We start from the raw sequence: 17181 nt of genomic DNA on the forward strand, positions 1-17181 counted from the left end.
GGCCCGGGGGCACGCACAGCCGGCCCGGTGTGGCTGCCTGCGGGCCAGGTGCGATGAAATCTCTCGGTGTCTCTCCCCAGCTGTGTGAGAAGTTTACCGTCTGCGTGAACAGTATGGAAATGCTCGTCCAGAACAACCTCAACCTCCCCAAGGTGACAGAAGAAGACGGGTGTCTCTTCACTGGCTTTGATGAGGCAAGGAACTGCTATCCTTTCTGGGCTAATCCTATACACCTGGGGCAATAAGCCCCAGTGGTACTTTTTTGCCTGCTCCAAAAAACTGCAGAGGTTGACCTAAAGATTTGTGCCACTGGGTCCAGGTGGCTTTAGCATGGCATGGACCTCCACGCTCTGCATAAGTGTTGTCCCCTTACCTGCGCTGTATGCACAACATTGTGATCAAGGCATTTCTGAGCTGTCAGTGACCTTATCACCTTTCTCTCATTTCAGGATAAATGCTTGAAGAAAATCGCCAGCGGGCTTTACACATTTCAGCCATACCTTGAATACGTACAAGAAACTTTTACTAGTGAAAAGAAAAACGCCGAATTGCTGTGCTATGGCACAGGGCATCTGGCACATACAATAAAACAGATGGTGAGTTGGTTTTAAATGCCCTCCAATAATTGTTATGGCTTAGCAGTGATGTGTAGTCAGAAAAAATAGGATGCTATGTGAAGCTGAACATTTCCCACTTTCATTTCTCTCAGCAGCAACAGGTGATGGTTCCTTATGTTCAGATACTTACCCTTACGACTAACTTACAGGTTTTAAAAGCTTTTGTCTTCTTTTCTTAAAGAAACAACTCTTCTTCCTACTTTCTATTGGTATTTCTAATTTGCAAACAAACAACTAAATGCATCATATTGTTTTAAGAACAAATATACTAATGCTGCCTGGCTGATAGAAATAAGGCTTCTCTGGGAACTTGCTCCTAATTGTGGAACTGCAGTTCAGTCCAAGCCTTCTAATGTTGCAACCCTCTCAGAAGTAGAAATAAGTAACTTTTTTTAAAAACCCACATATATAAGAGCAAATACATTTTTACAATATTATTAATCTCTAAAACTCTCCAAAACAAAGTCTTAAGTCAAGCTGTATGATATATTGAGATATCAGTAGCTTAAAAATCAAGGAAGGTTGTTAAATTCAGCACATAAGTTAACAACTAAATAAAAGGTGCTGCCTATTGAAAAGCACACTTTTTGCTTGCAATCATCATTTTAAAAAAATCCTCTTTACAAACACCCAATTCTCTTTTGATTTGCTAAACTAAATGCTATTAATTTCTGACAGTTGTTCTCTTATGTTTTGGAGAGCTTTGAAAGATCACATTTCAAAAATTCACTTCATTCCTGCAGTTCTTACTCATGTTAATAACCCTTAACTTGAATACTTTGTCATCAGGGAAACTATTTGCCTGAGTAAGAACCACCCAGGTGAGTAAGGACTGCAGAAATTTCAGGGCATTATTTCCTTCAATGTGTTTTTTGGCATCTGCAAAGCCCATTGTATTTGTCATACTTCCTAACATATTTATTTATGTCCATCGTTCTTTAAGTGAAAGGGAGATGAACTGCTTTTTTCACACTGCACTAGCTAAGAAGAATAGTCCTGTCATAAGACAATAACCAGTTACTGGCTTCCAGATCGACACATTACTTTGTAGAAGTTCATTTCACAACTGAGGGAGACTGTCCTTTTTTGAAAATTAGAAAGATCGAGGTAATTGGCACAGGCAGAATTAAACACGGTGGTCAAAAGCAAAAGCTGTACTTGTAGAAACTACAGAAATTTGAACAAAAAGAGGAGCCTGGATCTCCAGGATGGAAATTTTTCTGTATGAGAGAAGCCTAGCTGCTATTTAAGGTAGGGACAGCAAGGACAGAACCTGTCACTTGTGGTCAGGTAGATCCATCAGCACGATACCTGTCCGCGTACCAGATATCGTCCAAAACAAACTTCTACAGCGTGCAACAAGGAGTTGGGTACACCAGTAACTGGGTGTGTGATATCAGAATCCACTTCCATGTGGTCTGGACAGAAAGAATATTCATATCTTCCTGAATTAAAAAAAAAATAAGTTCCAGAATGAGGTGAACGTGCTTTTGTCACTTGCTAAAGGGTGAATCACCTAAAACAGCTCCATGATTTGGTTTAGTAACTCCCATTTTCAGAAGTCACCCACCCACTTCACAGGATGAGTTCTTAAAAGGCATTTGGCTACCGAGTGCCCAGCATTGTCAGTCAGCATTAGGTACATCGCTCCTTTTGCTCAGCTTGCAGTTAGGATTCCACACACGAGTGAAAGCTGGTGACAGCCTCCCACATGCCTAAATGCCTGGTAAGTAAGAATTAAGCAGCTGAACAAGTTTGACATCTTTGGGAACTGTTGGTCTACCACAAAACGTGAGATTACTCCAAGGTCACCTAATGAACTCATGACTCAGGAGGTAGCAGCCAGTGCAGGTTAGGACAATCATGCTCAGCACCTTCCCAACTAACCATGCAGTTGGCAGATAGCAGAAGAGGTGTATCGATCTGTTCAGTGCAGTGTGTTGGACCGCAAGGCATTCAAACCAGAACAAACGGTACAGACCAGATGAGACCCTCCGCTTCTTCTGCAGTAGTCGTATTGGGTGTCAAGATACCTCAAACCCTGCCGCAGATGCCAGGCTGGAGGGATGCACAGGTCCCAGGGAGGTCTGTCGTCCGCAGCACAGAAGGGTGGATACGCAGCTGGTTGGGAACATATTATACATATAAACTGATGCTCTGCAACGAGCTCAATTACAATGTTTTAACCAGGGCACTCCAATGTCGGCTTTTGCACAGGTGATCCATCCCGATGAAGTGATCATCCCGGACCCAGCTGCACAGAAATCCCTCCGTGCAAAGCTGAGGTCTGATAAAGCCTGGATCGAGAAAATCACCACCCACCTCATCCTCCGAGACTTTACTTCGTTTATGGAGAAAACCGTGAGGGCCATTCGTTATTTGAAAAACATCAGGAGTGTCAGTGTCTGAATGTTTTAATTCAGGCACAATCCTTTGTCACAAATCTGCCATGTGGCTGATGACAGTGTTGTTCTGTTTTAAGAACCAGAAATAGTAACAATGGTTTGCATTTATATATATTCTCATTTCCTCCTAGGAAACTATTTATTATATTTAAATATTTATTTGTTTGTAATGTTTCCTATTTATATTTTCGATATTTAGAAATAACTTTTTAAGAGGACCTATTTTATTTCATTTCTAGTGGTACTACTCAGAATATCAACTCATTTAATATATATTCAAGAAAAAAAAATATTTTCAGAAGCCAGAAAAACTGTTGTATAACTTATACTTTTAAAATATTTGAGAGATGGTATTTATGACTTATTTATATTTTTAGAACAAATAAAAGGTGATTTTAAAAAACCTGTATCATTTGTTTGAACTTTAAGTAAGACTAAGGAATTCTAAGGTATCCAATTTTTAATACTTGCAATTATCAAAATAACCACTTTCAAGAATTTGAATTTTATCTGTATAATTAGGTCAGTTATCTACACAGCGCATAGGTACATACATACACAGCTTGATCAACATATAATTCTTAAAAGGGGATATATAAAGGAACCAGACACACTGAACATGGTACTTCAGAATTAACACAATAAAGCATCATTGCTCTTGAAAAACAAATGAGCAATGAGTCCTCTACATTTAATAAACAACACTCTATAAAACTGTAATTGCTTTTAAGCAGATACTCACAAGTCAAGCAATCTCTTAAATGAATAAGATGGTAAGATATCTAATTAACAGGTTTAACATGAATACTGCCATCTGACTAGACTTATTGCTGTCATCCAAAGGAATTTTCCAAGTTACATTAATCATCTCTCCCCCCACAAGAAGCAGGAAAAGAGAGTCTTAGGTTCTTCTGTTAGGTGATATAAATCAACACATTTCTGCTGACATGTCAATGACTGTTGACAATCTCATACATTTGTCTTCTGTCATTTATATTGCACTAGCACAGACAGGCCACATAACATGAATGCAAATTACAGAATATACTGTAAAGAAAAAACCCCCACATCCTCAGCCTGAGTACCAAACCACTGAAAGGTTCCTTAGCTGTATCACCTGCTTCTCTGTGGCTGTGCATGTACCTTCTACACCCAAACCCAGAGGAATTTCAGCTTACAGCACACACAAAGGATGCAAGTGGCCAGAGCCCCTTGAGCTTTGTCTCTGCAAATGGTAGAACATTAATTACCTTCTCTTTCAAGCAGCACAGTGGTGCAAATGAAATGAAAGGCCAGCCCTGGAATGTGGATAAGGAAATCAGTAAATTCTCCTCTTCCTCTGAGATCAGACACAGATGCATTCCACCACGGGGGATGCCAAAACAGTGACCAGTACACCCAGAGCCTGCATCTCAGAGGCTCAAACCAAACCACGGCTTTGCCCAATATTGTAAAACCAACGTCTCGAGTTGTGCAACATCTCACCAAGGAATGAGAAGACCTCAAGGTGGTCACTTTCAAGATGTCTGTGGTGCATGGGTTTTTCTCACAACACAAAAGATCCCGCTTTGACTGTCCTGGCATGTGCTCTGGGAGATACAGGAAAGCCTGGTTTGGCTTTTTTACAGCTTACCTTCACTGAGATTTTCTTAATGACCATTTGGTTAGATACCATTACGGCCATTACTATGTCCATAATAGCTATGAGATCCAATTGTGGATCCCCTGTTGGACCTTTAAAGGACATTATCATTACTACGTAAGAAGAGAGTGAGAAGAGGCAGAAATGAAAGAAAGACAGCCAGCCAGGCCGACCAAAAAGAAAGGCATCTCCTGGTCTCGCCTCTCCCAGTAGTGGGTGATTGCCCAAGATCAGCATTAGTTACCGCGTACACTGCTGCTAAACAAACCTCACACTGATTTCCTCCTTGAATTCCAGGAGGTATCTAAGATACAGGGTACTGCAACATCGCACAACTGACAGACAAGCGACCTCACTTCCCACCGGCACCCTTCAGCTGGTGGCCACCCCAAGTTGTCCACAATCCTAGTAAAGATGTAAATGCTAGTACATTTTCAGATGTAGAAGATGAGCAAAGATTACCACTTGCTGGGAGGGATGGTCAACTTTCCAGTCCTTCCTGGAGTGAAGGGTATCGCTGATGCTGCCACTGAACTGCCATCATTCTACCTCCAGCTCCTCCACAGCCACCCACAAATCTCAGGATACTTCAACGCAGCAGCTGCCTTCTGGCCATCGTCCTGCTGCCACTGTGCCAACACCAGGGACTGTCCCCAGGATAAGTACCACTTGCTGAAATCTATGCACGCTGGTGGTGCCTGTGACACATGAAGACTCACAGTGGGGAATTCATATGGAAGTCTGAGAACTAAATACCGTTGAGCATGTTATGGCACCTCTCAAACTAACCAACTATCTTCATTTTTCCAGTTTGCTGTGTAGAAAGTATTTTACAACAATCAATAAACACATGCAGACATTTTAGTTGGCAAACCAGTGCAAACACATAAAAAAATAACTAGGAAAAATTAACATTCCTAACTTTTATAAATCAATCCTCAAAAATAAGTGTGCTACTTTTAGCAACAGTGAAATATCTCAATACTTCTACCTGAAGAGAGTTCCTCCTAACTGACTGAGCAAGGCAAAAAAACCCAAAACCAAAACAAAACCAAAAAACCAAAAACCAAAAAGACCTGCTAATACTGCCTATAAAAACTAGAAAGCTACCCAGCAAAGGAGTGTTTTGGCTGCTTGCTGTACAGGACAAGCCTCTCCCTTCAGATCTCAGGTAGTCCTTTCCCATGTTCTCACTGTATCCCTACTTGTTAACTTCACAGAGATTTCAGAATGCTCAGCAGATCACTAACTCATTTAATTCTGAATTTGCTTTCTCAACACAGGAAAAGGGTAAAGCTATGTTAAAAAGCATGCATACACTCTACAGTATGCAAGAAAAAGCCCACAGTATTAAGAAACAGTGTTAAAGATGAGAAACAAAATATTCCTTGGTGCTGTGGACATGACACTAAAATCCTAGACAGGGGAGGAAAATAAAATAAAAGACAGAATGCAAACTAATACTAAGGCAATCTGTAATGCAGAATTTTTTTTTTTTTGCAATTGCAGTCTCTGAACTATAATTTTTCTGTTTCTTAAACCATATTTTTTTGTCAGATGTGTAAGAAACTTGAAAGAAAAAAAAAGAAAAAAGAAAAATAGACAACACTTCAGCCCGATCCACTTCCCAGGTTGCGGTACCATTCCCTGTCCAGTAAGCCTATGTACTGATGTAAACACTAAATTTTGTCAGGAAGGACAACAGATACTTGAAAGAGATGTTCTGCATCTCTAGTACCTTCACAGACTTTATTAATGGCTGATGGTAAGTGAGGTTAGCAAGACAGAGCTGATGCTACAAGAGATGAAAACATTAGGCCACCCATGAAGCAAGAGGAACAGGATCACTTTCCAAGCAGTAATGAGCCATGAGGTTGGCTGAGCTCAATCAGAAACTTCCCCCTAAGTTTGCCACTGTTATTTGTGATTAATAATTATTTTCTGCATTCAATTTAAAAGATAAAATGGTGGAAAGGGAAGTATTCAATAGCATGCATGGAAGTCAGATCCTAATGGTCAAGAAGTGCTGCCAAATACATCTATATTACTACAAACCTTGTGATATTTGGGGGGAACTTTTCTGTAGATCCTTGCTTCTCGAGTCAAACAATTAGATAACAATTTCTGATCTCTCTCCATGAATTTCTTTCTTCTTCCCAGTAAAAGAAAAACCCACCCCCTCACCCTCAGAGAATGCAACCTCTAGATGCTCAAACATTGAAATACCACTTCCTCCCTGAACTCTTAACAAAATCAACTGATTTTGCACAACTTTCTCTGTACCCTCCTTACTGCAGGGGGGTTGGACTAGACGACTTCCATGGTCCCTTCCAACTCAAACTATTCTATAATTCTATGATTTCTGTAATCTAAACATACTTTGGTGGTCTCATCAGATAACACACTACACGAATTTTCCAATCCGATTTTGTATTCAGTGACCAGAATCTAAGAAGATTCAATCTTTCATGAGAAAATCAATTTTAAAAAAATCATTAATCTTCAAATTCAGAAAACTAAGATTTGATTTGCCCTGCCATACTTATTTCTACCAGACAGTGCTTACCTAACACAGTATTTTCAATATTTTATTCCATTTCAACTGTAACAAGTGCAAAATTCTGACTGGTTTCAAAACCAGCAAATATATTTGTTGTTTCTTTATCTCTTTGAACTTAGGTGTTAATAGATACAGTTCTACATTCTGTACCATATAAATAGGGAGAATACAATGTATAAGCTATATTAACAGTTTTATTACCTGAGAGAATCACTGAAGAGCTGTTACACACAAAAGTAAAATCATCTAAGGAAAGCTCAAAGTCCCATTCTCAGCTCAAAAGGGAAAAACTAGCTACTACGCTGTCACTACTGTATTGCAATAGTCTTTGTCTCCTCTTCCACTTCTACTAACAATTGGGGAAGAGATCCAAAGGAAAAAGGGACCACGTACTGACTATGCCTGGGGATCCCACACTAGCACCTCTTAACAAATACAGTGAAGTTCAAAGATGTCCCTCAAACTGCAAGACCTACGCTTACCCCTCCTAATCATGTACCTCAGTGACCTGGAACAGGGCTATTGAGATAAAACGGAATTCGTTAGAAAAGAGACCATTTGCGATGAAGGCAAATACACAGTCAGTCTTCCAGTCTGGCTGGCAAGGGAGTGCTTTCACTTTGCACTGTCACGAATTGCACCATTTGGGGGGTCTCTACAAGAATAAAGCGGATTCTGAGAAACAGAATTGGAACATTAATGGAAATCGGGGCTTTTTGCACTTCCCAAGCTAATAACTGCTCCCTGCTTTGCAGCTGCTCAAACTTCTTATTTTTGATAGAAACTTGGAATTCATTTCTTAATCAGAAGAAATAGAGAGTAAAACCCCTCTTCCACTCAGCAGATAAGCATCCCATCCATCTTACCCATCCTCTAATCCTGAATTAACAGATGCATAACTAAGAAACAATGCACATAACCCACAAACTGAACCAAGAAACAGCTATTGCACTGCACACCATCATGGAAAAGTATTTGGAAATTGCAATTAAGTAGTCACTTGTAAAAATTAAATTAGTCATATAACATTCAACCAGGATGTGGTCTCTACTCCTGTGGTGAGAAGAGACGTAATGAGCTTTTATTTCCAAATATATCATCATAGTTTAAATTCCAGTCTGTAACAGAATATTTCCAAAAATAGCCAGGGTATATAATTTGTTTTAGCAATTTTTCCTGATAGGAACCAATGTGTTAGATCCTTGTTTCACTTACAACACAACACAATAAAAATACATCTTAAGAAGCACTTTTGTCATCTACAGCCACTTTGTAAGATGGCTGCACAAAAAAAGCCAAGGACAGGTTTTATACATTGTCAATGCAGGGGCCTGTTGTGACAAAACTATGGACGCTGCTTTGGTCTCAAGAGTTTGCATGTCTGAGAGCTATAGGTTTAAATTAAAGTGAGTTTTGCTGACGAATGAATTCAATAAAAAAGCACCTGCCTTCTGTTTTGTAACTGTGACAGGATACAGTAGAGTGACTTTATACCCCCTGTGTCTACACCAGGAATTTGTAGCAGAATGAAATCCTTGTTCCAAATTTCCTATCAGCCTCATTTTCACTTCACAACTGGCCAGGCCTTGAAGAGTTTTTGGAGCAAAAAGGTAGGTTCCTTTGTAGCTTAACTTATTAAGAACAAGGTTATACTGAAAGACGTATCTTTTTTTTCTCCCGTTGAGCAACTACACTAAACGGTGCAATTTTTCACACCCTACCACCTGGAGATCCTCAGTCCACATGCCAAGGCCAAGGAACCCACCAAACTCACAAGACTCCTTCAGTATCAGACATCAAGTATCACAGCACTCTGCGGCTCCTTCTCTCATGTCCACGCCTGTTTTCTTCTCACTTCTTCCCTGATTTTCACCTTTAAAAACCTTGTCTGTTTTTCCTACTCTTATTCTTCTTCTAACTGCCCTCCTCACCTTTATTCTCTTTTCAGGACCCTAACCTTCTCCCTTTCTTCCTCCCCCTCTTTTAGCCCAACAGCTTTGTCTCCCTTTGTACTGGTTGCTATGACCACACCTGAGGGAAGCTCCTCAGAGCTGAGCTTCTAGGAGACATTTTGCTAAGGGGTTGTCACACCAAGGGCTGAAGAGTTGCTGTCCACCACAATCACCCAACAGGACCACGTCATAACTGATCTTCTGACTCCAGCTGGATATAATGATGGGCAAAGCAGTTTTAAGAAAATATAGAAATTCTAGCAAATAGAGAAGTTATTCCTGAATGGTAAAACAACCACCAGCTGTTGTAGTCAGTATGACAGTGAACAAGATATTTAAAAGACAGGATACCATATTGCTCCTTGCCCATCAGAACCTCCTGACACTTTGCTAGTGTTTCACACAGATCCTGGCTGGTGGAGAAGAAACAGCCCATTTCTTCAGTCCTGGGTTAAGGACAATCCCTTGTTCATGGCACACCCTCCCTGGAGACCAAACAAAAGCCATTGCTGCCATTGTCACTCTCGCAGGAGGAGGCAGAGGCCAAATGGCACTTTCTGACACAGAGAGATGTTGCCTTCCTGATGCGAAAGGACCATAGGCATGAGACTGCAGGTCACTCAAGATGGAGAACGTGGCATACTTCTTGCAATAAAATCCTCAAGATGCCTTCATTTTTGGCAAGCAGTATAGCGAGCTAAGACCCACTACAACCTCTGATCTTCCTAAGACTGGTCCAGGTGGAAACATTCCCCTCAGTCCCTTGTGCAATTGTCAACAGGCACAATAGGCTCCAGCGACAGCCTCCCACCTGGGGCATTTCCCTAGCACTCAGGCAAGGAAACACCCAGCAGCACACTCCACCACTGCTTTGCAGGCACAAGGCACACAGCTGAACAACTCCTACCTCCAGGCAAGATCAGAGAAGATACCTCAAAGTGGGTACAATCTCCACAGCACACAGGAAAGCATTAATGATTTTATTTCACACATCTCACGCTGCAGCCTTAGCTCAGCTGTGGAAATCACAGCTCGATTTCCATAAACTACAGTCATCGACTTTATTCCAACATTAAGAGTTCACATGTGGTCTCACAGGACTGCAACACAAAGCCCACTACAGGAAGAATCCATACCTGGCTGCGGAAGCCACCAATTCCCTCGACAAAAGATCTTTTGATCAATACAGTCAAGCAGGGAAGCTCATGTTTGCTCCTTTTTAAGTGTCTTCCATACCACAGTAAAATAAAACTTTTTGTAGTTTTACTGGGAGAAAGATAGAAAAGCAAAAATTAAAGATTAAAACACTTAGAACAAGTAACGCCTAATTTCAAGTCACTAGCCCACAGCCCCAACAAACAGGAGTTCCTCCACTTTACTCCAGAGACCTGCCCTCTTTCCCCTAACATTACCAAAAAAAAAAAAAAAAAGGTCTTGATAAAACTAGCATATTCGCTGAAGTTATTTTATGGAATTAAGATTCTTCATAGAAATCTGTCTAAAGTATAACTTCATAGAACACCAATCTGCTCTTATAAGCACATCAGAATTATGTGAAAATTACAATAACTGCAAAGTAACTTCAAGACATTGCTACCAAAGACTCCTTCATTTTTAAACTTGAAAAAAAAAGTGTCTCAAATTCTGGTTTTTGCTACCTTACAATTAATTACCAAGACTCATGATTAATGCTTATTCTGGTTCTTTTTTTCAGGTGCAAAAAGGAATGTTTATTTAAGGAGTTGCACTCACCTTTTACTTACAGAGAAAGAGCTACATTGAATGAAACACCATCTGAGCATACAAATGAAAAATGTTATAATACATATAGGCATTCAATTTAAATTCACCTGAATGTGCTATGAAAGATGCTTATTTTCCTCAATTTGAAAACACAAAGGTTCTATGCTAATGACATTCCTGAACCATATTTTTTTAAGAGAACAATAATTTAACTCCTTTCCACAGTAGTTATGAATTACCAAAAATTTGCTATCCAATGTGCTTTAACAGAAATTTTAGAAGTAACAATTTCCTAGCAATATTTACTGAATAATTTCAAGTCTTTGAAAAAAACCTGAACTACAGCTACTTTTAAAGGAAATTTTCAGCATGGTCAGGTCACAGAATCTGGCCTGTGCTTGATATATCTATGCTTATGTAAAACTTTTAATGAAAAGAGAACGCTTCCCTATTTCTCTATCTCTTGCCAAACACTATTATTATTGGAAAGCTGCCAGAGCAACCATGTGGCAGTTAAAGACCCACAAACCACATCCCCAAATGTCTGACACACAATAGAGCACATGCAATGCATTTCTGCATGTGTTTATGTCCATCCACCCACAGCTGCATTTTGGGTATTGTACACCCTTGTGAAATGCAAAAACTGATTTTGAGAAATCTCAGCTACTTTAAATTGAAGACCGTATGTCTTAGTATTGAATCTCTCAGGTTATTCCACTAGATTCAACAGAATAGATAAATGTTCACCATCATGATTAAAGCCACTATCAAGTACCAACTGATTATTTCATTACTATTGCAATTAGGATCAGTTACAAAAGAGGATCAGAATTTGAACTCTTTCATAATTTAAGACACATAAGCGGTCCCATTAATCTCAATTTACCATTAGAAAAAAGGCACTAGAAAAGCTGCACTAGCAGCAGGATACAGGGTCACAAGAAAAGTGTTCCACCTTCTGTCCTTGCTCTGTTCTCCTGTCAGCACCCTACAATCGTTAGCTATTCCACTATTTCATTACATTTGATTTAATTACTGTGATTAATTGAATTTTAAGGAACATGATGCATGTTTTGCATTAGGTCTCATAAAAGTTTCCCACTTTTTTTTTTCCTTCCCAATTCTTGTCTTTCAATTTAATTTTTTCCTCTTGGCTCATTTCTCATTTTCTCTCCAATCACATCTGCCCTTAAACACAGTAACATTTTACCATGTATTTTCATAGGAGATGAAAAACTGAGAAATCTCCTATTCCTGAAACATTTAATTAATGAAGAAAATGTCTGAAAATCTATGGGGTTAAAAACAAAAGCCAATCTGAAATCTAAAATACTTTTGTTGCAATGACAATTTGGAGCCAATAAACATTATTTTCTTTAAATCACTGCATAGATACAAACTAGCCTGTACAGTTCTAGAGGGGAGAGTAATCTACCCAATGCAGCTTCTACTTAACAGAAACCAAGCAGTTGCCATTTCAGCACTTGAATTGCTGTGGTAAAAGGGAGAAAACTGACTGAACCCAAACCAACAATATTCCAAAGAGCAAAACTTTGGAGTGAAAATAAAGCATATACCTTGTTTAGTGTATTGTTTTCTCCCTTCAGGTGTACATTAATAACTTTCTCTTAGAGTAAGAGCGCTACATATGCACACACACACACACAGAGCACTTTTGTCGTGTCCTTCCACCCCATCCCAAATTATGTCTTTTTATTGTCTGACTAGGCCAGGAAAAAACATATATATCTCTCGGTCCGTAAGGTATCCAGAGATGAACAAACACAACTGGGGGGGGAGGGGGGGGAAAACACACCCCCTCCCCAAAAAAGGTCAACAGTGACCAGCTGCAGGCTTACCAACATTTGGGCAAGAAATATTTGAAGAATATTGAAATATTTAAAACATTAGCTCAGTTTTCTGGTTATTGTGAAGACAAAGAAGAATATTTACCCAAATAGACCACCACAACAGGGCTAAATACGGGGGCTGAGTGTCACTATATTTTGGAAAAAAACCCAACAAACCATACAACAGATTGTCCCTTCTGTAATAAAAGAATTACTACATTATACTCATATAAAGACTTAAAAACAGTGCATATCCATTCAAATTGTATTTATTTAATCACATTGTAATGCAAATAAGTTAGGTCCATATAAACTCCATTTTGTTGTATGTACAACCTATGTCATTAGCAAGCTGATTGAGACAGCTGGTGTAAGTGTCCGCCTCATCCTCTGGAATGTACATATCTTCAGACACTTTCTCTGTCCATCGGCTGGTTCTAGAACAGGACCACCACATCCTTCATCCCCAAAGTAGACTGAAATGGGAGGGGGGAGGAAACAAGTCAGAGCTGCATAATGTACTTGTTTTTAAATGGATATCTGTAAAATACAAGTCTAGAGGAACAACCCTGCAAATGTACAGAATAAACGCTACCCTCAAAATACTGAAATAAAGACACCTTTAAAATAAAACTTAAACCTACAGCACATGTACATGCACCCAGACTAGCGAGCATCTGTAAGCTTTGGATTATACATGCTTCTGGAATTTTTGTACATACACTATGGTATGAAATGCATACTTTACGCTGTGCAGAGACACACTCAATGTACTGAGAAAAAAAAAGTTTCAAACATTAGCAAAGCTAAACATAGAAACATTGTCAGCAAACAACCCCAGCAAGTTAGTTCTTAAGACAAGGTAAGATTTTACTGCAATTGTAATATGATATTGACACTTTTCCATATTTTCTACTGTTAAAATGTAGCTCCCTTGAATCACTGAATCCTAAAAATGGGATTTCTATACATTGTAACTATGTAAGCTAGAAGAGTTAATACACGATGTTGTAAACAATACAGTCCATGAAATATTTGTCTTAGGAATACCTGGTTCTGCACAGTAACCAAAGTTATTTCAAGAAAAATAAGAGACACACTTTCTTCAAAATTTTAATTTAATTAGTTTGACCCATGAAAGCCATACAATAAAACTCAAATACTAGAGGAATTCAAGTATTTCTAATGCCACGGCACTGCAGCACTAACACTCCCACAAGAAAGAGGCAATATGAGCAAATGCACTTTGCTTCAGGACAGTAAAGGATATTGAAAGATATAGCCCTTTATTTCATGCAGCATTATTACCATATTTGCAAAGGCAGAAAGAAACTGGGTTTTGTTTTAAATTCATGCTAGAAAGCTGAAAAGTTGTTCCTTGCTGCAGAGACTTCTATAAATTAGTTCTACAACAGATTAGAAGGGCAGCTTCCACCCAAAAGGCACAAGAAGTCCCATACATTAAAAGCCATGCAAGATTAAGAGAAAAATACTAAGGCCCTTCCAAGAACTCGTGTTTTGCTGTCTTCTCATCTGGATTTCTGAAGAAACAAGAACCACAACCAGCTATGCTTTCACCCTAAACAATTTAAAACAATGGATGAAAGCACCTTCACAACTGTTGCTGTCCAGTGCGAACAACCAGAGGTAACACCCAGAATAGTACCTATCTGCATTGGGCTTGCATGTACATTTGAAACCCATACATACCTCCATATAGTTGGCTCGGGCATTCCAGGATCTGCACCTCTCTTAAAACCTGAAGTGAAACACACATAACATATAGATATATATAAATACGTACGTGCAGACTCCTACACAGTTGAATTACTATCAAATTATTCCAGCCCATTAAACCGCAATAAAAAAACTCCATGATTTGTGAAGTTGTGCACTACCTGAATAAAAATTACACATTCTTGTAAGGGTTAGAAAGCAGCGAAAATAAATACAAGTGTGCAGATTTTTATTTTTTTTTTAAATTCTTACCTGCATCTTTATCTGACTTAAAATTCAGGGACAACTAGCTAGCTATGTGAGATGGAGGAAGTTATCTACCCCAAAAGATCCAGACATGCACACTTACACACACAAATATGCAGATTTTAAATGCTGTTCAGAGAGCAATCCAGTAAGGCGGTATCAACAGTGACACCTATCACTGGCTGAGTCCTAAAAGGCAACGTTCTGTAATGATACTGAGACAGAGGGGTTAGAAGTTAAAGAGAGATCAAAGAATGACTGATTAAAAATATCTGTTCAGACAATGTATGATTAACGTGTGCCGTGCTTGCAAAGGCAGGATGAGAGGATCAAAGCTGCGATGATAAGGGAAGGAACTGCAAACCTGAACGAGATGAGAGAATACAAGACCTGCAAGGCTGCAGAGATAAAGGAGACTGCTTGGACCCCTAAACCGGACAGGAACCAGCCTTGTCCTTTGGACTGCAACCAAGAGACAAGGGAGCATGCACAAGGAGACAAGGTGAAAAGTTCAATCAACTGCGATGAAGACTCGTTTTACTCCATCCCGTCGAGCACCTTACGACCACCAGAGAGCACTATGCAAGCGCAGAAGGACTCTTTAGCTAATTACAATACAAAGCGGGGCTAGGAAATTAATATGAATGAATGTATTGGGAAACTTAATGCATATGCAACACTTCAGGGGACAAATAGAAGGATAGGTTTTGCGGAAAGGCTCACGTCTTTGGTAGAGCTATCCCCCATGTGCCGCAGTGCTGAATAAAATACATATCTACTTTACAACTAGAAAGGCTCACATGTCTTTGGTAGAGCTATCCTCCATGTGCCGCAGTGCTGAGTAAAATACATATCTACTTTACAACTCTCATGAGTTGTGGAGTTTTTCCACTTCAATACCTGATGCAGAACGTAACAGTATTTCAGTAACAGTTAACTCAGTTTAGGATGAGAGAATTCTAAACGTTAAATCAATAAACATAAAATCTTATATTTTTCCTGGCACTTTTTGAAAAGCTACCTGGCACTAAAGCTTGCAAAGAAATAAGATGTTTGGCAATCTACTAACACCCAGGAAAATGAAAAGAAAGTTAATTACAAAGAGTTTATCCCCAGCTAATGCCTCAAATACCAATTCAATAAATGTATGGTAGAGAAGCAATTCAAGGTTCAGTGTATCAAACATTCCTGAAAAAATTAAGTCTTGAACAGGAACCCCACAATTTATGCACTGTTCAACACACTCTCTCCTACACTTGCTATCTAGAAATGCATGGTATATGAAAAATATATTATTTCTGTAGTTTACTAAAAATAAATAATTAATGACAGCTTGCCTTAAACACAGGCCATGAAGGTTAATAGAAAAACTTCTATTAACTTCATGGGCAGTAGGTTAGCTCTTTGAAGATAACCTTGTATGATTTGAGACTATTAAACATCCTGACCCACTTTCTTTGGTTGCCATACTTTCCAGATAAATTGCTTTAGAATTAATGAAGTTGTATTAGGAGTCATACTCTGTGCATATGGTTGTTTCTGTGTTTCTGGGTTCCCTTCCCCCACACTTCTCCCTACCCTGGAATTTTTAAATAAGCAAGCCAGGTTTAACAAAACTGTACTTGTTTAACGTAGCCACTTAAATCAGGGGCAGCTACTTCAAAACAAGTTTAAAAAAATACAACAAAAAAAACCATGACCAATGACCTATAATTGTGCATTCACATACCGGGCTCCTTGAACATCCCCTGAGCATCCCATCCTGACCTAGAAAGCCTTTCAGTTAGAAGCTCTAAATCTCTGAAAATTTCCTTGTCTGTGTTTAGTATTTCATATACACAGGGGTCAATACAAAAGTTTACCTTGAATCTGTGACACCAAAGCCTGTGTAGCCTCTCACCCTTCCACTGCATCACACCTTCCCTCCCAGATTCAAATGCAACCCTACTACAAAAGGGGTTCTTTCAGTTCTACAGTCTTTAGGTGTACGCCACCTCCAAATGCCTGTGGTAAGCAAAGGTGGCACCTGCACACCCCCCTCCCATCTGCTTACACTTAACGTCCTTTCATTACAGCAGACATTTATAAGAAGGCAATACGGAGACACAGTAAGATGGCTTTATATGTCTTGAAGTAACTTACTACATCACAAAACACCACCGAAATATCCACCCAAAAAAATCATCAATTTAAAATAACTGATAAACATAAAAATGGAAACGTAATTAAACTTCAAACCTAATACTGCCAATTATTTTTTTCCACAGTGTTTGAAGTGACCTCTTGTAGTTGGCAAAATATGTATGCAACTCTTGAAGAGACTAGCTTTTTCCTGATTGTTATCTATTATGTGATCAAACCCCTTCAAATTAGACACTGCATTCCTCTCAATTAATTAAAACAACCTATCAGCTTTGACTGTAAAC

The 17181-nt window shown here is 39.2% G+C and overlaps 2 protein-coding genes across 2 annotated transcripts; one reads left to right on the forward strand and one right to left on the reverse strand.

Moving 5' to 3' along the window:
• Positions 1 to 53: 53 nt before the first annotated feature.
• Positions 54 to 3053, forward strand: IL6 (interleukin 6). Its single transcript, XM_010078761.1, has 3 exons — positions 54 to 194; positions 450 to 596; positions 2835 to 3053. Exons 1-3 carry the CDS (start codon positions 54 to 56, stop codon positions 3024 to 3026), a joined length of 480 nt encoding a protein of 159 aa, XP_010077063.1. The 3' UTR covers positions 3027 to 3053.
• A 10017-nt stretch (positions 3054 to 13070) lies between these two features.
• On the reverse strand, positions 13071 to 16953 carry TOMM7 (translocase of outer mitochondrial membrane 7 homolog (yeast); the record flags this gene model as incomplete). The annotated part of the gene is made up of 3 exons (XM_010078762.1): positions 13071 to 13209; positions 14483 to 14531; positions 16928 to 16953. Coding segments are annotated over 3 exons (214 nt in total), but the record flags the coding sequence as incomplete, so codon positions are not given.
• Between the last annotated feature and the right edge of the window lie 228 nt (positions 16954 to 17181).

This window comes from Pterocles gutturalis, unplaced genomic scaffold (genome assembly GCF_000699245.1).
Source record: "Pterocles gutturalis isolate BGI_N339 unplaced genomic scaffold, ASM69924v1 scaffold16493, whole genome shotgun sequence".
NCBI classification, from domain to species: Eukaryota; Metazoa; Chordata; class Aves; order Pterocliformes; family Pteroclidae; genus Pterocles; species Pterocles gutturalis.